This window comes from Hylobates moloch, unplaced genomic scaffold, assembly GCF_009828535.3.
Source record: "Hylobates moloch isolate HMO894 unplaced genomic scaffold, HMol_V3 SCAFFOLD_16, whole genome shotgun sequence".
Lineage (NCBI taxonomy): Eukaryota > Metazoa > Chordata > Mammalia > Primates > Hylobatidae > Hylobates > Hylobates moloch.
This window is the reverse complement of record NW_026652291.1, coordinates 4,720,833-4,741,982: the sequence shown is the minus strand read 5'-3', so window position 1 is coordinate 4,741,982 and position 21,150 is coordinate 4,720,833. Positions and strand designations below refer to the sequence as shown.

General features: G+C 51.4%; 1 protein-coding gene across 4 annotated transcripts in view; it reads left to right on the top strand.

Moving 5' to 3' along the window:
- LOC116456180 (uncharacterized) overlaps positions 1-21,150 on the top strand; it is a 35,147-nt gene that overhangs the window by 8,942 nt on the left and 5,055 nt on the right. The window contains exons 2-4 of one of the 4 annotated variants that reach the window (XM_032134833.2): positions 703-842; positions 1,128-1,261; positions 10,678-10,753. In XM_032134833.2, the coding sequence (XP_031990724.1) occupies positions 703-842; positions 1,128-1,261; positions 10,678-10,753 (350 nt within the window). Of the gene's footprint in view, positions 1-699; positions 843-1,127; positions 1,262-10,677; positions 10,754-21,150 lie in introns of those variants that run through there. The other 3 variants (XM_032134832.2, XR_004244564.2, XR_009210268.1) reach the window with 3 other exon arrangements.

Here is a 21,150-nt window from a genome sequence, read left to right as displayed (position 1 = left end):
GGAGGGCAGGCCGGGGGGTTGCCCCAGGGGCTGGAGCAGTGGACTCTGGCTCCATAGAGATCAGGCTGGAGGGTGTGAGGGCAGATTCAAGCTATCCCCAGGGCTCTGCTCTGGTTGGAGCCAGCCCCTTCTCCCTCTCTGCCTTCCCTGCCCCATTCCTGATGCTGAGCTGTTCTGGACCCCTGGCCCTGAGTCTCTCAGGACCGAAGTGGGCACGGGAACAGCTGTAGTATGTGCCCCCGGGCTTTGGCCACAGGTCTCCCTCTCGAGGTGTGGTTGTGACTGCGACCCTTCTTCCCTTGCCATGATGCCTTCCTCCCCCGGGGCCTGGTCCAGCTCCTTCACTCTAGCAGCTGCTGGGGCCCACGTCCCATGCCGAGGACCAGCAGGGGAACCCTCCAGGGAGCATCTGCAGGCTCTGCTTCTGCCCAGCTGCTGGCTGGCTCTCCCTGGTGGCTTTCCAGCGGCCAGCTTCCTCACCCACCCGGCACTCTGCTTGCTCTGTCTCCTGAGGTGGGCCTGACCCACTTCCCCTTCTCTGCCTCAATCCCTGGGCTCCAGGGCTCAGCTCCATAGCCCTCTGCCTAGCAGGCTGGTTCTCCCTGCCAAGCCCATACCTGTGGTCACCTGGCCCTCCTGCGGTTTGAGTACCACTCCCCTGCCCCAGGAGCCACTCCCACTCCAGCTGCCTGTTTCCAGCAGGTTCCCAGTGCCCCCGACAAGCCCCTGCTGGTGTCTGCATCTCCTGCCAAGCGTCCTCCAGTGCGCCTCCTGTGGGCCTGGCCTCAGGGCTATGGACAGACTCCTGTCCCATCCCAGAGACCCCTCGTGATCGTGCCCTGGTGGGTGTTGCCTCCGCCTGCCTTTGCCTCCGCCGTGGCCCCGAGAGTCCTGGGCTCTGCCCCGCCCGGTCCCTTGCTCCCCACTCAGTTCTGGTTTTGGGGCTGCCCCTGACCCAGCCCGTTGCTGCTTTGCACATTTTCCTGACATTGGGCATCCCCCACCAGTCACCCCACTCCACCAAAAAGCAAACTGCCGGTGAGGCCGTGCCCGTGTCTTTCGTGGTGTGTTTGGCTTTTCTGGGGCCCTTGCCTTGCCATGATTCTAACTCTCTGCCCTTCCCCAAGGCACGTGGGCCGTGGCCCGGCTGGATCGGCTGAAGAACTGCGGATGGAAGCCGCGGAAGAGGCCCTGATGGGGCCCACCATCCCGGACCCAAGTCTTCTTCCTGGCGGGCCTCTTGTCTCCTTTCTGGTTTGGGGTGAGTTTCTTGCTTTCTTGAGCCACCAGGATTTCATTAGGGTTAGCTCATGTCTCTCCTCTCTGATCAACAAGAGTGTCAACATTTAATGTGGGGAGGAGGCAACCTGCCAAAGGTGAATCCTCTTCACATCAGCCCCGGGGGTCTGGGGGCCGGAGAGCTGCCTGGAGTGGAGACCCTTGCTATACCCGGCAAGCATGTGTGGGGGTCCACCCTGGCTGATGGCATGCTGTGGGCCGGCGACGGTAAGTGGGGAGTGTCCACTTCCACTGTAGACCCCTGAGAGCGGCTCGGGCCAGGCACACAGGCGCCCTCAGTACGGCTTTGCTAAACACATTGCCGAAAGGGATCCAGGCGGCACTTGCCCTACTCCCACCCGGCCCAAGGACCCATTCGGAGAGGAGGAAATGGGAATGCTTGCCTGTTCCTCAGCTAGGAAGACATTTCTTTCCAACAGCCACGGTAGCGTCACTCCTTGTGAGAACCATGGTTTCTCACACATGACGCTTTGATAATGTCCTTTAATCAAATAGTGGTTTTTGAGCAAGTTCTTCTTTTTCCTCCTTTCCTCACCCCTGAAATTGCAATGAGATGGGAATGTTTTTGTTTGTTTAAATAAAATCAGCAATGGTAGAGAAGAAGAAAGCAGGGGATTGGAGCCACACACTTCACTCGAGGACTCATCATTTGTTTATTTGTGTTTTACTAATTCAAGATGCATCCGGGAGCCGCCCAGGGCTCGGGCTTGGGGTTGTTCTGGGGTGCCGAAGGCTGGGCTCTGCACTAAGGACCAGAGGGTTTACTTGGGTGCCCTGGAGCACCCATGCAGCAAGGTGGCTTGCATGGCAGCCAAGCAAGGTGTCGTCGAGGGCGGGGGCTCAGGGTTGGATGTTGGACGGCCACACCAGGGTGAAGGCTGGGCTGGCAGGAAGAGAGGAGGCTCAGCTGAGGCCACTTTCCTTTCTGGGGTCCCAGGGACTGAGCCTGTGGCTCACTCAGGGCAATGGGGTGTTTTTAGAGCCAGCCACCTTGGGAGGCAGTGTCAGGATCCTGGCATCCCCTGGGGTGGCCATTGTGGTGAATGAGTGCAGTTAGACTTCCCAGAGAATCTAGGTGGGCGCTGAGAAAGGTCTGAACCGTGGGGTGAGGCTGGCTCCATTCCCCCAGACGTTTATGGAGCCTTGAGGGGGCCCTAGCACTGTCCTTGGCCCAGATGCCAATACTCCCCTCTGGACACCCACGAATGGGGTCTCTGAGAAGGAAGTGGATGAACAGAGCTGCACGCTGGATGGGGCCCAGCCTCTAGTCCTCAGCCATGTGCACGCATCAGCCCTTGTGCACGCATCAGCCCTTGTGCAGGCCCACCCCCCGCCCCCCGCCCCCCACCACCCCCTACCCCCGGAGTGTCTCTGGTTTCCAACGCAGCCTCCGTAATGCTCTTTAATCAAACAGAGGATTTGGAGACAGCTCTTCTGCAGCCCTGCCCTTCTCCCCTGAAATTGAAATGGGATGGGGATATCATTTTTAAACAAAATCTGGCAGCGTAGGCAGAGGGGGCAGAGGCGCTCTAACCTGGGGCTGTTGCCTTTGTCTGTTTCTGCTCTCTGGAGAGCCCCAGAGCCTGGAGAGACGGGGAGGGGAGTGTGTGCCCAGGGCTAAACCCAGGGAGGGGGCCCAGGAAGGCTCTGCCCCGTGACATTTACTCCAAGGCTAGCATTTGCTGAGCCACCTGCAAACACAGTGATGTGGAGAAGAGGCCTGGGGGAGGGGAGGTTTGCACAGGGGCAGGCTGCTGGGGTCCTGGGGGGACCCTGTTCCAAGCTTATTAGAACGCATTCGAGTAGCTGGTCTGAGCCAGATGCCCTCAGTTCCCGGACTGGTTTCTCACGGACATCTCAGGTCTTTCCCAAGGTGGACTAAGCCCAGGGACAAAGTCAAGGCGAAGGCCAGGGGCACACAGGTGAGGCCCAGGCAGGACCAAGCTTTGGCAGCCCCTGGCTCTCAGGGGTTGAAATGGAACCCTCTTTGCACTGAGTTATATTTCAGATACTCATGAGTGTTTCGGTCCCAGGCAAACACGTATTTGGGGTTTTGTGTGTCATTAGGTAGAAAATAGGTAAGATATACCGTGTTCTCAGTTGAAGAAGTTGAAACGTGACTTACTACGTCAGTCTTGCTGATGATCTTCACGGGAACTGCCGAAAGGCCATTATTAAGTGCTGAAAGACATGATGATTTTCAGGAAAATTCTATTTTGATGGATTGGCCAATGCCTGAGCCATAGTGGGTGGGGATGAGACCCTGGCTGACTAGGCAGTGAGCCACAGAGGACCCTGTCACGTCGGCGGAGGGCAGTGAGGAGTCTCTGGGCATTTGTCATCATGCTGAGTGATTCCTAGGGGGCTGGCCGCCTCTAGTGGGACTCTTCTGGGTGGGTGCAAGTGTCAGGGTAAAGGTGGTGGTCTGGTCTGGAAACTGGCTCTCCTCTCGCACCTGCCCGCTCCGGGTGGCTGGGAAAGGAAACCAAGAGGGTAGCTCAGGCCTGAGCTTGTGGAAAGGAAGAAAATGACCCCTCATTCGCTCACTCACCCCCACATTCTCTCACCTGCGAGTTGCTCATTGCTGCTTTCAGGGCCCCTGACCTCATGCCTCCTGAGTTGTGATTCAAACCCCAAATGAATTTCCAAGTACGTTTCTCCAAATACTGTCAAAACCTGGCAAGACTTAAGGGCAACAAGATGCATGTGTTTCTTATTCAGTCATTTACATAAAATAACTCAAGTGTGTTTTTTATGAGCAATCTGACTTCCAGAAAGAATGAAAAGGAAAATCTACCCATCTTTAATGAGCTTGCTAATGAATTTTTCTTTGCAAAGAGGAAGGGAGCTTTCTTTTTTTTTTTTTAGTAGAGACGAGGTTTCACGGTGTTAGCCAGGATGGTCTCGATCTCCTGACCTTGTGATCCACCCGCCTCGGCCTCCCAAAGTGCTGGGATTACAGGCGTGAGCCACCGCGCCCGGCCGAGGAAGGGAGCTTTCTACAGAAGGGGGTGTGGAGGGAGACAGATTCAGTTCCCAAAGGGTTAAAGGGCAGTGGACAATGTGGAAGCCAGCATTGTGAGCTGCAGTGGAAAAGCCCTGGGTAGCTGGGAGTGGCTTCTTTTTAGGAGACTGGAATTAATGAGTTGTGAATTGTCCCAAGGACTGGTTCCCCCTCCCCCTCTGTTTCTCTGAGCCCTGTCCCCTCTTCCAAAGGAGGAATAAGGAAGTCTAGCTTTGTCTCCCATCCCCGATCTGAGCAGATGGAAAAGTCTAGAAAAGAGGTGTACCTTTTGAAACGAGGCCTCTCAAGTGTGGGGTTCCTGGTCTGGAAAGGAGAAGGATGAATCTGGGGTAGGAGAGGGTCTCGTATGGAGCCCCATTCAGACAGGGCAGTCCCACACCTGGGCTGCCCACAGGTTCTTGGGGGAGTCTAAGGAAAGGGGAGCCACAGAACAGGCTTGCCTCCTTGGCATGGATTGGGTCAGTGTTTCAGAGCCAGGAAAGGTGGGAGTGTGGGGGGCCCTTGGGGCTGATGAGGGCATGCGGCCCCTCCCCTCCCACCTCCCCTCCCAGGAGCCCTGCAGGCACTGCAGCAGGAGGGCACTCTGCCAGAAGAGGGGTCCCAACTCCAGCTGGATCTAGCAGACATGGAGAGACCCCTTATCTGTGCCAAGACGAGCTCTGCGGTGCCTGAGAGGCCCATAGATCTGGAATTCTAGGGCCTTCTGGGTTTGAGTCAGGTCCTGAGGCCAGGGCCTGGGCCCCGATCCTCACCATGGAAAACTGTGGTCACTTTACTCAGGACAAACTGTGACGAGGACTTGGGACATATCTCTGTCTGTCCTCTCAGCTCCCGTCACCCCCGAGCCCTTGGCGATCGTGGGCGGCCCGTGTACAGAGCAGGTGCTGGGTCACTGGGGCCGCCGTGGGCCTCCCAACATGAGGGACTGTGTGTGAGAGAGGAGTTCATTAAGGGGGAGGATGGTGGTGGAGGGTGTAGCCATGACTTTCTTAATTGCTCTCCAGTTTCTTTGAGCTTAAAAATAAATCCAGATGGAGAGTTCTTAAGTCCCCTACCCTGGGAGAAAGGAAGGCTGCCCACCACCTTCGGCTTGCCTCGACTCTGAGCAGTGAATAGGGTCTTTGGCAGGGGCTTAAGGAGGAGACTCTTAGCCTGGGAGCTCCCAGGGCTGTTTCAGACGGAAACAAAGGCTCAGGCCGAGAGGAATGTGGGGGAGCCCCCCGTGGGGAGCAGCCACCTGGGGATAATTGGGAGGGCTGAGCGCAGATGAGTTTTCCCAGGTTCTGTGAATGCGCCCTTTCAATGGAAGGTGCCTTTTCTTCAGATGAAAAGAAGAAAACGTCAATTACCTTCCCCTGAAACGGAGTGTGTGTGTGTGTTCCCTCCCAGGGGTTGCGTGGGGCCCCTTGCCCTTGTGTGTGTGTCAGGAGCTCCAAGGCTGCACAGTGACGCACTTAACCAGCCACCGGGTTTGCGCGACCCTGGGATGCTCACGCTCTTAGATTCTAGGGCTTGATTTTGAAAGTTTCTTAGCAAAGGGGAATCAGAGTGGTTGTGCCTGTAAACAAAAATTTGATCAACCTGGGCCTGATGCCCGAAATAGAGCCAAAGAGACAGAGTGGGGCTGCGGGGAGAGAGGTCCAGGATGGAAAGTTGGGGAAGGAGGACAGTCGGGGGCCAAAGGCTGACCGCATGTCTGCGCCGGCCTCCGCGCTCACAGCTGGGCTGCTCCTTCTGCCACTCCAGCCCTTTCTCTGAGCCCTTCTGGCAGTGGAAACAGAGTGATTCCCTACTCAGGAAGTTGGCGGTAGGGGGCTCAGAAATCCACAGGGCTGTTGTTTCACGGTTAGCCAGGAGAGGAGGGGGTCATCATGGCCCGCAGGGATGGTGGGCAGCTGCGAGAGAGGGGACCCTTTGGGTTAGAGCGAAGCTGTTTGCACCACCACTGCCCCAGACTGCCGTAAGGGTAGGGCCACTCCGGAGGCACCAGGGACAAAGTCCCTGCCATGACAGGAAGAGGGCCCAGGTCTCAGTCTTGGCTGGTCACTGACTTTGCTGCTGCTGGCTTCCGAGCCTCAGAGAGGTCAGCAGTCTTCCAGAGACCTGGTTACAGCCTGTGCTCAGCCCTGACTATGGATGTGACATTGGCCCCCGTCTCCAGCCCCCTAGGCCTCAGTTTTCCCATCTACGAAATGGGCAAGCGCAGGCCCATGGTCGTCCGAGTGGCCTTGGCGCTCCCGCAGTCTCGGGGTTTCTTCAGGCTTCCCTGGAGGTCATCTGTCGTTTGTTTGCTGGGTCTTTGGAGTTGTTGAGACTTTGGGGGTCACTTGCCCACTGCCCCCTCTGCTTTAGAGGTGGGGAAACCAGAGATCCCAGAGGCCCGGAGCCTTGCCCAAGGTTGCACGGTGAGCTGGCAGCAGGCCCTGGAGGTGAAGCCCCTGCCAGTTGCCAGCTCCTGTGTGACCTGTGTGGTCAGGGGGTCACAGTCACTGGTCATTAGTGTGGGTCAGAGCTCTTGCCCGAAGAAGGTTCCGAGGGGCTGCCCCATGAGCTGGGCTGCAGGGATCGTGTTTTATGGGGCATTATTCCAAACAGGCAGGCCGCTGGGCTGGTCTGGAACCCCTTTTTGGTCTGTAGAGTGACTCTGGTTTAGTGAGACTGGACCTGTGGCTTCAGAATCAGGAGATGTTCGTTCCCCCCACCCCCGTGGCTCACCGTGTGCCTTTTGGGTCCTGAGGCCCTCGCCAGCGCCTCTGTTGGCACAGTGGCCCAGTCAGCGGAGAACTTCCTGAAAAAGCCAACAGGATGACAACTTCTGGTAAAGTGATCATCACCCGCCTGCACTGGCTGCCCATCTTAGACTCGGCTTTGCAAACATTTCCAGCTATCTCTTTGTGCTGCAGTGTGTAGTAATGAACAGCTCACAAAACCTCCGGTCGGGCCTGTACCTGGTTATTACCATGGTGGGCTGCAGCTTTTGTTTTGTGACCTTGGTTGCTACAATACCTGCGAGCTGAAATGAGGAATCGAAAAATTGCCAGCTTCAATTAGACGGGCAGACTGCTTTCCCAAGGCTGCCTCCGCCACTCCATCCATTAACGGTAAACAGGCACCAAATAGGCCCTAATTCTCTCTAATTGCCCACTCCTGAAGCAAAGAGGTGAAATTCCAGGAAGAGGCGTATGTAAACATCCTCTGTAACCTGACCAAGTAAAATTAGAGGGCCGATGGGGGCCTGCGAGAGAGAGGGGACATGATTTCAAAAGCTGTCCCAATTACCTCTCCTATTTTCATAAATGGCTCTGTAATGTCCAGGGCCCCGGCCTCACAAAGGTACAGGAAATTAGCTCTGCAAAGAGCTTGCATTTGTCAGGGGAGGTTGTAAGGGGCTGGTATTCACTCAACAGGTAGGAAGTATGACATCTGAGGCAAGACTGATTATTTGTGTAACGACAGGCTCTATTTCTTGAGATCAACATTTTAATAAAAATCATCCTTTTAGGTCCTTTTGTGTTTGAAACAGCCATAAGTTGTTTATACCAAAGACATGCCAGATCCATTAGGTGCTGTTTGCCTCCAGAAAAGAGTAACTTTTAAACTCCTAAGATGCAGAGCTAGAGTTTTCTAATCCCATTAAGCTGTGGAGGATGTGTTTGGAGTGTTCGCCAGTGCTTTTTGCGTGGGTCATGAGCTCACTGCACGCACTTATGAGGTCTTCCATCAAATGCTTGTGACAATTACTCCTCTGGACTCTATAAGGAGGCCTCGTGTTTTTCTTTGGTTCCAGACAGTGACTCATCTCTGCAGCTTTTCTGACATTTGTTAAGATTCTAGCCCAGCACTGCGTTATTAACACATCACAGCAAGCCCAGAGCTGGCATACGCAGCTTTTAAACCGAGGCACGAATTTGCTGGGGCTTCACTGTAGCAGAGCAGCCTGGGGTCTGCACACAGAGTTAATTAAGGATGGTCAGGGACTATGAGGGTTCATGGGGTCCCTGGAGCAGAAGCAGGAAAAAACCCAGATGCTCCTTCCTGCTTCTGATTTCTCCGCTGCTATTAAAAACACAAAAAAGAACAAAACAAAAACAGCAAAACAAAGCACCCGCCTCTGACTCCTGCGGGAAATGGCAGTGCCTTTGGTCGCACTGTGTGTTCTTGGCCTGAGTCTCGTTGCCACCTTAGGATGTGGCGATGGTGAGAGGCCACCCCAGTCACGCACAGTCTCGGAGGGAGGGTGGGAAACGGTCTCGAGTGGTGGTCAGTAGATAATGGGTGGTCTGGCAGCCTTTAGGTAACCGAAGTCAGCCCCTCGGTCACCCATGCACTGATCATTGCTTCACTAACACTTATTTTAAGACTTGTTGTTTCTTGGTTATCAAATTAACCAGTTATGGCAAAACAGGGTTTATGAAGGGCAAGGCCAGAGAAGGAGATTTTAGGAGGATTTGGAGGCAAAAAGTGTCCCCAGTGCCCTGGCCGGGTCTTGGACACCCTGGCTGGAGACATGACTAGGAATAGAGAGGCAGAGGCAGCAGGGGTGGTCCAGATGGCAGGGGTGGGTTGGAGAGATCCCTGAGAGGCCTGGGGACAGGCAGTCCTGGGAGTCCCTGAAGACCTGCAGTGGGGCAGGCAGCTGGAGTCAGGTGTCTCCTGGGACCTGTTTTTTTTTTTATTTTTTTGAGACAAGAGTCTTGCTCTGTCGTCCAGGCTGGAGGGTAGTGGTGCAATCTTGGCTCACTGTAACCTCTGCCTCCCACGTTCAAGCGATTCTCCTGTCTCAGCCTCCCGAGTAGCTGAGACTATAGGCTCGTACTACCACACCCAGCTAGTTTTTAGTAGAGACGGGGTTTCACCGTGTTGGTCAGGCTGGTCTCGAACTCCTGACTGCAGGCGATCCACCCGCCTCGGCCTCCCAAAGCGCTGGGATGACAGGCATGAGCCACCCCCCTGGGGCTGGGACCTGTGGTCTGTGGCTTCTGCCTGCCCCGGTGCCCCCACATCCCTCTCGCGGCCTTTCTGTTTCCTGGGTGGCTTCGTGGGGGTGTCCCATGGTCCCCCCTGGCTTCCTGTCTCCACCTGTGCGTAACTCAGGAACTAGTCCCTAGAGAGGGTATTTTCAAACAGACCTTGGCCCTGTCTTCCTCCTGGCCCAAGCCCTGGCTGCCCCATCACCCAGCTTGCTGCGTTGGTGGGACCTCAGCCGTCACAGGCTACCTTTCTATGAGACCTCCTCACCTTAAGTAGACTCTGTGAACAGAGTTTAAAAGCCATTCATTCAACACATTTTTCAAATGAATAAACTGTTTTTTTTCTGTGTAGTTTTCAGTTTACAGAAACACTGGTGGGAAAGTACAGAGAATTCCCAGACCCTGTCCCCACCATCTCCCCTCTCATTCACACGTTGCCTCTGTGTGGTGTGGGCTGTTTGTTCCAATCGATGGAAGGACTCTGATACATGATTAACTAAAGGCCTTGGTTCACATCATTAGGGCTCACTCTCTGTGGCGCACATCCTGTGGGTCTTGACAAATGTGTCATGATATGTGTCTGACATTGCTGAAGTCACCTTTTCTTAAAACTTAAAATTGTGAGAGTATTCTGAACCATGCTTGGCCCAGCCTGCTGCCTGATTAAAAAAGGGAAAAACAAAACGAAACAAAAAACCAAGTTAAAACGTAAGGCAAATCTTGACACTGAAGACTCGATGTGCCTGGCCACGGTGCTTCCCGGTGCCTACTGCACTGTGAACAGAATTGCCACAGCGGAGTTGTCTGTCCAGGCACACAACGTGTATGCCATGGTTTTGGGAAACGCTGCCGGTTAATAGCCCTGCAGCCCTCTGTGGGCTGCCCTCCTGGCCACACCCCGCTTCTCTGGTCTCCTTCAGGGCCAGCCGTCCTGCTGGCCGACCTGGGCACCTTGCTTCTGCCGGAGCACAGGGGCCTGGGCCACCCCCGTTTCTCATCTATGCAGCGTCTTCAGGGCCTGGGCCACCCCCGTTTCTCATCTATGCAGCGTCTTCAGGGCCTGGGCCACCCCCGTTTCTCATCTATGCAGTGTCCTAAGCCGTTGGGTCCCACAGAGCACGACTTAGCTCCATGAACAGCAGCAACTCAAGTCTGTTCCATGTCTCCACACCTGCCCCTTCCGCTCCATAGGCAGCTGGTGGGTGAGTGGAGTCAGGAGAGAAATGCATGGCTTCCCCAATTCCACATTTGCTGGAGGTTGGGGAGTCCCTACTCCAGGCCACCACTGCCCCCCGCAGAGCTGTTGTCCTCATCCGCCCTCCTCCTCCTCCTCGCCGGCCTGAGTGAGGTTCTACTCTGTGACCTAGTGCCTTCTTCTTACAGCCGAAGCCATCACCTGGATTCCTACGTGGGAAGGGACCTTGAACGTGGGACCCCAGCCCCTCTCCAGCTTGAAATCGTAAGTGGCTGGAGTGCAAAGAACACACACGTGGCCTTGCTGCTGAGGGTGGGGCCAGCCGCCGGGAGCACACTGCCAGGCAGACCTCATGGAGGGGCTGGTGGGCACTGGCCGGCGGGGGTCTGTGTACCGGGAGGTGGGTGCCCATCGAGTCAAGCCAAGTGCAGACCTGGGGTCTCCTGTTTTCTAAGACAGGAGCCCCCAGCCTCCTTGTGTTGTCTCTGTGGCAAAAGAATTCTATAGGCGGCTTCAAATGTCGGACCCCAAAAGAATTTCTTCTTTTTCACTCTTCTAAATGAATGGCTCTTTCTTTACTGAGTCTCCCTTTGGCTCTTGTGCCGCAGGGCAAACTAGGATGGAAGTGCCCTGCGAGCTGGGGGGCCCTTCAAAGGGCCAAGGAGAAAACGCAGGCCGAGGGACCAGCCTTCCAAATGGGCTTCAAGCTCCAATGACCTCCGCTCACCCCCTCGAAATGTCTGGAAAACATAATGGGCAGATTTTCTGTCTTCAAAGTTTCCGGCTAAACCTCTTCAAGTTCTTTATTGTTTGGGACTGAGACACTCAGCCATGGTAATGGGTAGTTTCTTTTGTATTTGCCTTGAAAGGCCAAAATATTTTTATATTGCCACAGACAAAGCCACCTATTTAAAAGTGAACTCCATGTCCGTCGTTTCCCACCAGGAGACTATGTACCATGTGTGTGTCTCTATGTATTCTGGGGTCTTGAAACAGGTTTCTCATGGGGATGGTCATTCACCACAGTCCAGAGGGGCAGAACGGGCGGCGCTTGCCCTGCCCAGGGGGCCTGGGGAACGTGGACCCTCATCTCAGATCTGCCCCCAGTATGTCTAGGACGTGAGCCCCAGAAGGGTCTGGGAGTAAACTTAACATTCACTGTGTCTCTGCTCTGCATCCGCCATTTGTGTATGTTTCAGGACTGTGGGCTGTGTGTACCTTGGTGGGTGACTCAGTGAGAAGAAGCAGGAATGCCAAAGATACTGTGAATGTTCTGGGTTTTGTTGTTGTTGGTGGTGAGAGGTTGTTTCACTGGTATCCATTGCATTATATAATAAGTGACTGGATGAATGAATGAGTGAAGCAAGAGGGAATGAATAAACAAGTAAATAGGTAAAGAAGTAAGCAAGCCAGGATGAGAGTGTGTGTACACAAGACCATGGTTCATCCACTTTGATGCCTAGGCAATCAATACATAAATAGAAAAAACCCGGTGAATCACTAAGTAATAGGGCAACACACAAAGCGATATCTGGTGATTATGGACTAAGGGATATGTGTAATTCAAATATATGCCTCTGATATTTGACAATGAAAAAGAACCTAAATAAAAGAAAGAATGGATGTATGAGTAGTGAAGTGCAGAATGAGACATAGATTTTGAGGCCTATCAAAATGAAAAGATGCAAGTTAGGGAACAAGTGATCAAAAAGGAGAGGGGAAAGGTTTTTTTAAAAAACCAAAACAAGAAATAGAAGAAAGGTAAAAAAAACAAACAAACAAAAACTAGAGGATGAGTAATGAGTAACTCTATAAGGAGGACCATGTCAGGCTATTGTAAGCCAAGCATTAGGACTGATACAAATAATATATGCTCCTGGCAGAAAAATAAACCACAGAGAACGAGTTCAAAGAATAGCAAAGAAAGAAAGAGGACCCAGTGGGCGAAGGATGAGAGTGTGCTTTTACCAAAAGTTATCTAAGCCTGAGCACTTGAAGTCTGTACATAAATAAATAAATGACAAAAGAAAGAAAAAGGCCAAAAAGTCTACATTGCGTGTGTGGATGGATGAATGAGCAGTGGGAGTGCAGTGCCAGGTGACGAGATGTGGTGAGGGGTTTTGAGTCATCCAGTCCTGGGCACTGAGGTCTGTTAGATGAAAGGATATGAGAAAGTTAATATTGGTAAATAAAGAAATAGGAAAAAATGTAACAAATGTTAAGTACAGAAATACATTAATGGGTGGTAAATAAAGATGTAAAAGAAGGCAATGCGGTCGATGGTGGCAAAAGATCATCACAAATTAAGGGCTATGGCTGGTCCACTTCTAGAAAACCACGGGCTGTCCATTAAATAATGAACATCTAAGTGAACAAGTCAGTGAGTATCTAAATAGACAAGGATGAGGTGAATGAGAAGACTTGGCCCCATGGGTCCTCCTGATGAGGGTGTTGGTCCCCCCGGGCACACCAGCTGCATGAGAATGAAGGACAGGAGGTATGGAAAGCTATGACAGAAGAGAGAAAGGAACGGTAAAAAGAAATAACAACCAAATGGATAAATGGGTAGATCCACGAGAAGAGTTAGGCTAGGACTTGTCATAAGGGCACCTGACTCCACTAATAGAGGAATAAATGTCTAATAAAAAGAGAGCAAGCAGGAAGGAAGGATGCTATGAGTGCAGGAAGGAAGGAGTGAGTGAGACATGGAACTGCACGGCCAAGGATGGGTGTCTGCGGGTGGCTTTATGATGCGTACAGCCAAGCCACTCCGTGGCATTGAGCTCCGAAGACAAAGAGTGCAAGAGAGAATGAGTGAGAGAGTGAGAGAGAGAGAAACAATAAAAAATGGGAAGACATGTAAAAAGGAAGAAAGGAAGAGAGGTAATATATTAAGGAATAAATACGTGCATGCAGATTTAAGACAGAGCCATGCTAGAACAGGAATGAAAGGCTGTGTGAACCAAGCAGACCACTTAATTGGCATCGGTGCTGCTGGTATGGTCAATCACCTACTCAACTAAGGAGCGGCTCAAAGCATACACATGGAAGGGAGGAGTGGGGCCACAGAGAGAGGGCCCATTAGTTGCAGATTATGATGTATCCAGTTAGGTGCACCTGCCGTCTAGAAGTGTAAAAATAAGTATTTACATAGAAAGACTGAATGGATGCATGGTGAATGCATGCATGAATGAACGACAGAAAACATTTGCATTGACCGATGAGGAGGGCATTGTAGAGAGGGATGAGGGTCATTGATCCTGGGTGCAGATCTCCAAAAGAATGACAGAAAGAAAAAAGGAGTGGTGGAAAGAAACAATAGGATGGGAAAAAATGAAAATGGGAAAAAAGGAAGTGAAAGAGATAATAAATAAGTAGATCGAATAAGTTGATGAAAGGGGACTGGTTTAGCACAAGCCATCCACATTAATTCAAATCTGCAGCTCTGAAGTTTGTTTTAAAAATGACCACAAGTGTAAGACTGAATGAAAGAATAAATGCATGCATTCCATAGGAATGCAAGAAAAGGAGTGAGGAATGGAAAAATTGGAAAAACTAGAGGGAGAGATGTAAGAAAAGAGAAGAAAAGTGAAGTAGGCATATGAAAGAAAAGGCGCTTCTTGGACAAACACTGAAATATAATGAGACAATTTTATCCATTAAATACGATAAATAGTAAACATTGAGGTTCATCAATAAAAGCACAGATACCTGAATAGAGGAGTGACTGACTGAATAAGTGAGAATAGGTGATTTTCACTATCCTCTGCACTCAAGGCCCAAAAGAATGAAAAGAGAAAGCCAGAGGGGAGAGAACATGGAAACATATAACAGGATGTATATAAGCAATACAAACATACTGAATGAATAAATAAAGACATAAATATGTGGGAGAATGGATCATGCAAGGACAAAAAGAGGAGAGAAGGCAGCAAGAATTATGACTAATTCAAAACCGGGTTCCTGAGAGAGTTAAATAAATCCTGCACCAAATCCCCAGGGGAAGGAATTAAGGAACAAAAGACAGCCCCACACGGACCAGTGTGCAGAAGGCTCCCGGAACCGCAGATTATGGTTAATCCAATTCTGCGCACCTGAGGTCCATAAATAAAAGAATAAGTATTGAAATGAAAGAACGACAGAAAGAATGAATGGACACGTGAACGACTGAATTAGAAATGGAAACGCCTGGCACAGCCAGGAAGGAGCTGCCCGTGGGATTGTCATTCATCTCACTCTGGGCACCTGAGGCCCATAAGCATGAAAAGAGGCAAGAAGAGAAGTGCCAGGGAGTCACAGATAGAGATAAGGAAAGGCAAAAATGAAACTGAATGAAAGCGAAAGGGAAAATAAAGAAAAACCAATAAAAAAGGGAACGAATACGTGGGTGTATCTGTAAGAGTAGGATCTGTTAGGATTAGTCATAAGACTGTCAGTAATCCTGAAGATGGATGAGATAATCCAGGCCCAGGCTCCCAGGGGGAGGGAAAATGGAGAAAATAGAAAAAGAAGTGAAAAAGGAAAAAGGAAAGGTAATAAACAAACAACCAAAGTGATAAATGGATAGTTAAGGGAGGTTGTCTGAACAGGGATTATAATTAGTTTACATACATACTCCTTAAATAGATAAATACATTACACCTTTCAAAGAATAAGTGAAAAATAGAGAGACATACCTGGCTCCAAAACAAGGCTGTATCTTCTGCCACTGTAATAAAATAGATGCAATTGAGGTTCATAAATAAAAGTATAAATACTTAAACGTAAAAGGTGACTAAATGCGGGGAAGAAAGATTGCAAATAAATACGTGGGCCAAAGATGTTTATTTTGCCCATGGAGTTTTAATTAAAACAATTAATAAGGAAAACAAATACCCAAAATGAGGAAGACGGACAAATGAGTGAGTGGATGAGAGAGTGAGTGGTGCTTGACATAGGAGCAGTAGTGCTTTAGGGACCAGCATGAAGGTGATGACCGGGGAGCCCTGATTCATGGGATTCTGTCCACCTGACTTTATGAGAACCAGAGAATGGCTGGGAATGGTGGCTCATGCCTGTAATCCCAGCACTTTGGGAGGCCGAGGTGGGCGGATCATGAGGTCAGGAGTTTGAGACCAGCCAGTTTGAGATCAGCCTGGCCAACATGGTGAAATTCCATCTCTACTAAAGAAATACAAAAATTACAGGCGTGGTGGCACTCGCTTGTAATCCCAGCTACTCGGGAGGCTGAGGGAGGAGAATTGCTTGAACCCGGGAGGCGGAGGTTGTGGCGAGCCAAGATTGCACCACTGCACTCCAGCCTGGGCTACAGAGCAAGACTCTGTCTCAGATTTAAAAAAAAAAAAAAAAAAAGGAGAAAGAACCAGAGAAATGTAAGGAAGAGTGACAGAAAGAAAGAAAGAAAGGTGCAATTTGGGAAGAAATGAAAAAGAAATGAATAAAGAATAAAATAATGTAATAGTCCATAAACAGGACTTGTGAATGGAGGCCTTTAGGCCAAAGGTTATGATTAATTTCAAGCTGTGTTACTGAAGTCCATAAACAAAGGACTCAGATCTAAATGGATGAATGAATGACTGGAAGAAAGGGTGGTAGGAAGGTAGGAAGAAAGGAAGGAGGGAAAAAGGGAAGAGAGGAAGGACCCTTCTTTCCAGTCCTGTGTTCTAGACAGTGGAATGAAGTGGTCCCCAGGGAGGGTGGCTGTTGGCATGTCACGTGCTTGTCACATGCACTTGCGCTGGCAGGGAGGAGCTGCCTCAGGAAGACTCGGGTCTTGGGGTGCTGCTGCCCTATCTTGGCTGTGTGGGCCATTTCACTGCATCTGTCTTTTCCTCAGTTTCCCCATCTGTAAACCTGGAGTGGCACCAGCTGCCTACTTGGGTTGATCTTATATGTCCCTGTTGATGGTACCCCATCTATGGCCTGGGTAGGCAGGAAGGGCTTGGACCCTGGGCCCCGCAGAAGGTTGCATGAACAAGTGGTGTGAAGCCTGTTGGGTAGCTTGGCCCCTCCCGCGGCATGGGTCACCTGCGCAGGAGGTGTTGCCCACCAGGGGGCAGCAGAGGGTCAGGGAGCAATAGGCCCTGGGTGGAGCATGGGCCCCGCCTGCTGTGTGCCACACTGGGTGAGGCGCCTACTCACATCCAGGGGTTTGTGCAGGAAAAGGCCAGAAGGTGGCCAGGCTCATCTGAGAAGGGGGACCCAGAAGTCCCGGGACCCAGGAGCCCTGGGCAAGCCACCAGAAACCTTGTTCTTGCAACTCTCTGCAATGTGCCCAGGCCACCCTCTGGCCTGGTCTTCCATAGGGCAGGGCGCCCACCCTTCTCAACTCAGGTTTCCCTGGGCACCCCTGGGGTTGCAGAAGTGGTCCAGGGACCCTGGCTCCCTTGACATGCCATCCCCAGAGCCTGGTTCAAGGCCTCTCTGTCTTCTCGGCTGTTTCACGATGTGTTTTGTAACTTGGCGGGATTGCGTTTCACTGTGTTGAGGTTGTCTCTTTGACTCGCCCTCCGGGGGACTGCAGGGGCAAATCCGGAGAGTTGCTCGTGCTGACAGTCCTCCCCCAAGGGCCTCCCCGGTTCTGTTGAGTCTCCTTTCTCTGTAGTGGAGGAAATGTGCGTAGTGTTGTGTTGTGTGCCTGTGTTTGTCTGTAAAAGCAAGGACCAAAGTCTCCCTTGTTGACCTCTCAATTCCTATTTGGGACATTTAAAAACACTGGATTCTTAAGTGCCCGGAGCAGTAGGAGCACAGCTTGGGTGGACTCAGGACTCGTGGCAGGGAGCACGTGGGAGACAGGGGAGTGGGGTGGGGCCAGGCCGTCTGGAGCGGGGGGCGTCATGCTCAGAGTGACTCTGTAGACACTGGGTGGGATGGGGGGGATGCGGGCGCAGGCATGGATGGGGCTGTTACTCTACTGTGATGCTTGAGGTCTGAGCTGATGGCGGCAAAGTGGGGTGCTCAGGAATCAAAGCTATGGGGTTATAGACAGGATATGAAGGAGGGAGGGAGGCAAGAAGAAGGGGGTGGTTCTCACACTTCCAGCTCCGGCCGAGTGGATGGCAACAGCATTTAGAAGGCGGAGGACATGGAATTCATGTGTCAGGAGCCACCTTCCGAGCCTCCAGTACCACGTGTCAGGGCCACATGAGCTGGGCCTCGTGGGCCTGATGTGGTGCTGGGGCCTCAGGGGTCTGCTCTTCTTCTCTTTCAGAATCTGGGGCTCCAGGCTATGCCTTGGTTGGACTGAGGTCTGGGGGTGCACTTTATCCCTGGGGACACCTGCTGAAGCTTCTCCCTGACAAGCCAAGTGTCACCGTTGGATGAGGATGGGGCGGGAGGGGCCCAGGGCAGAAGAAGACCGGGGGGGTCTTTCAAAAGAACTCCTGTATGGCTGTTAAAAAAAGTCAGCAGAGGCTCGGAAGACTTAAAAGTGTGCAGAAGGCGGGGAAGGGAGGGCCTATCGCATGCACCAAGAGGAAATTGGAAGGAACAGGCGGCTTTGGCTGCCAGGAGAGCCTTCCCCCAACATCTAGGGGCTGTCCTGACAGGTCACAGTGGGTCGAACTGAGCCAATAGGAGAAGCTCTGGGGAGACCCACTGGTGCCCTGGAGGGTAGGTGGGTTTGGGTGGGATGAATTCTCTGTGTTCTTTTGGAAACGTGGAGGCCGCGAGGGGGGATCAGGGCTCTTAGGGTCTTTGACCCTTAAGAGTTTTGCATCTGGAATTCAAAGGGTCTTTAGTTCTGGGATGCTGAGATTCGGGATAGGGTTCCTAACGGCACAAAAGCCAGAGATAAAATGTCCTTCACGTGCTCCCCACCCGGTTCTTTCTGTTCCAGACCCACAAGGTCCGAGTTGGGATCTTAGTGCTCCTGTCTGGTCAGGGCCTCTCTTTATGTGTTCGTTAAACAATGAGAGTAAATTCTGTCCCTTGACGTTGTCGTTTGCATGCGCCCCACACACAAATCCTTTCCTGGTGACACCAGGAGCTACAACTCTCCTTGGCCTCCTCTTGTGACTCCCAACTCCCTCCTTGGGAAGCTTGGCCTCAGGACCTCTTAGACCGACAGGCCATGAATCCCCCTGCGTCCTGTTGTGTTCCTAATGTAAATGGTGTGGATGGCACTTGACCTAGAGCAGTGGGAAACGCATCCACCACTCAACATTCTGACATGTCACCCATTTTACATTCTTACAGGCATACTTTTTTTAAAAAAAAGAGTGTCTATTTTTTAATGAGCATCCCTTCTTTAAAAAAACCTAATTGCCGTTATTCACCACATACACTTTTTTTTTTGGCATCCTGCCTCTTCTATTTAATATTCTGTCATCAACATTTTCCCTTGTTTCATTCATCTTCATAACCTCACTGGCTGCATTGTGCCTTGCTGAGTGGCTATGGCGTCATTCACAGAACCATTCTGTTATTCTTATGTATAATCACCTTTTAAAAATATTATGAATAATGCCACAACTAACTGCTTAAAACACCCTTTTTTTCATTCTTAAGAATTATGTTCTTCCACCCAGAAATTATCATTGCTTCATTACAGATCAGTTTCCCCTGCTAGACTGTGAGCCCCATAAGGGCAAGGAGCTTATTGAATTGGCCTTTGTATCTCTGATGCCCAACATGCTGCAGACTCTAAATAAATGACGAATGAGTGGATGGAAGAATGGAGGAAGGAGCGAGTGAGTGAGTGTTTGGCTGATGGATAAGAGGGCGAAAGGATGGGTGAAAACATGGATTGGTGAATGAATGAATGAATTTCCTTCGGTTAAGTCTCTTGAAAGAAACGCTATGGATCTTTGTATGGATATTGATTAATTTCAGAAGGCTTACAGCGGTTTGCAATGTTCAGCAATGTATGACCATTTAATTAAGATATGGCTAGTTTGTCTCTGTTATGAAGTACTTTTGCATTACTTTAACTTGCATTGCTTTAATTGCTAATGACGGGTGAACACTTTGACCTATGTTTGTTAACAAATTGTATTTTATCTTCTGTGAACTGTTTGTCCAAGTCCCTTGGGTCATGGCTTTCTGAAGAGACTGGTCCCAGATGCCCTTGGGATGTAGGGAGCCCTTAGCTCACTGGAGGCATTCAAGGAACCAGCCAGGCAGCCCTCGGAGAAGGTAGTGTTTAGGAGATTCTCATGGTGTGGGGTTGGCCTAGGTGGACTTTCAGGTCTGTTTGATGTTAGGATTTGCTTCTCCCTGGGAAGTGGGTGATGGGGACAAGGACACCTTCCATTGGCAGGTGTAGACACTGCAGGCTGGACCTCCTGGGTGTGCTCGTGGACTCCGATCTTGCCCTCAATAAAACCCCAGTGGGACAGGAATAGCTCTTTGAACCTCCAAGGTCCAGACAGCCACATCCTAGCACCCTGTACAATCAGTTAGTGGGCTTCCCACCAGCGCAGTCACTCATTCCTATTAGATCCCGATGAAGCCAGGCCCTGGGGTTTCCATTTTCCCACCTCTTAGGGGAATTGGGTTCCCAGCGTCCTGTGATGTGTCAACAAATGTCCTCAGCCCTGGCCTGCACATGTGGCCTCAGTGGTGGTCTTTGGGGTTTAACTGACGAATGGAACATTTTGGATCGAGACTGATGGGAGAATCCCCTTTCATTTTTCTTCACCTGGGGCAATTACCTTCCAAGGAGCAGAAAAAAGGGCAGTTCTGCCCAAAGCATCAAGGCTCACAGGTCAGTCACAGCCATTTAGGGAGGGCACGTCGCCCAAGGAGGGCTCGCCCTTCTTTCCAGAGCATCCTCCGCTCTCGGCAGAGCTGCTTCTGCCCACCCATCCCTCTACTATAGCACTGAGCACTGTTTTTGCCTGTGTCAGAATCCCTCACCCACATGTATAGCTTGGTATCCAAGCTTGGGAGGCCGGCAATGACTTTCAACATGAATTGCTCCATCTATCCATCCATGCATTCAGCCTACTTATCTTGACCCTGTTCTTTTGGCCTTTTCTTCTCCTGAAAGCAAACCCTTTCATTTTGGGTGGCCTGTGTAGCGCCATGGGCTGTGGTTATGAAGCAAACACCTTTTCTCGTAGCTGCCTCCTCCGGGGTTACTGCTCTGAGCACGTCCCAGCTGGATCTCATCTGCCACTGTCACCCACAGCTTCTTCCCCATGGTGCTTTCCATGTGTCACACACCATGACTATGACCCAGGGTCGGGGTCGCAGAGTAGCCTGGGGCCAAGCCCTCCCAACCATGAGCGGAGAGGTCCCCCCCAGGTCTCACCTTGCCTGGCGCATGGTCCCTGCCATGAGCTTTGCGTTCAGCCTTTCGGCTTCCTCCACCGGATGGCAGTGGTTGTAACTCATCTATTCATCACTTCATTCCTTCGTTCATTCACTCACAGCCAACAAACATTTAAAAAAAATTAGCCAGTGCTATACTAGAGCTGCCTCCCAAGGACCCGCTGCCTCATTGCCTTTTGAAAGAAAACAATGGACACGTTGGTAAAGGGGCCGTGCTTGTGTGTCGGTGACAAGGCGAGATCCCTGAGTCAGCTCGGGCTTGTAGATTCGAGGTGTGTTGCGAGTTTGATTGCCCCTCTGACTTTGTCCCCTGTACAACTAGGTTGATTAGGAATCAGCCAACTGTGTTCCCTGGGTGCTCGGAAATCACAGCCCATATCCTCGAG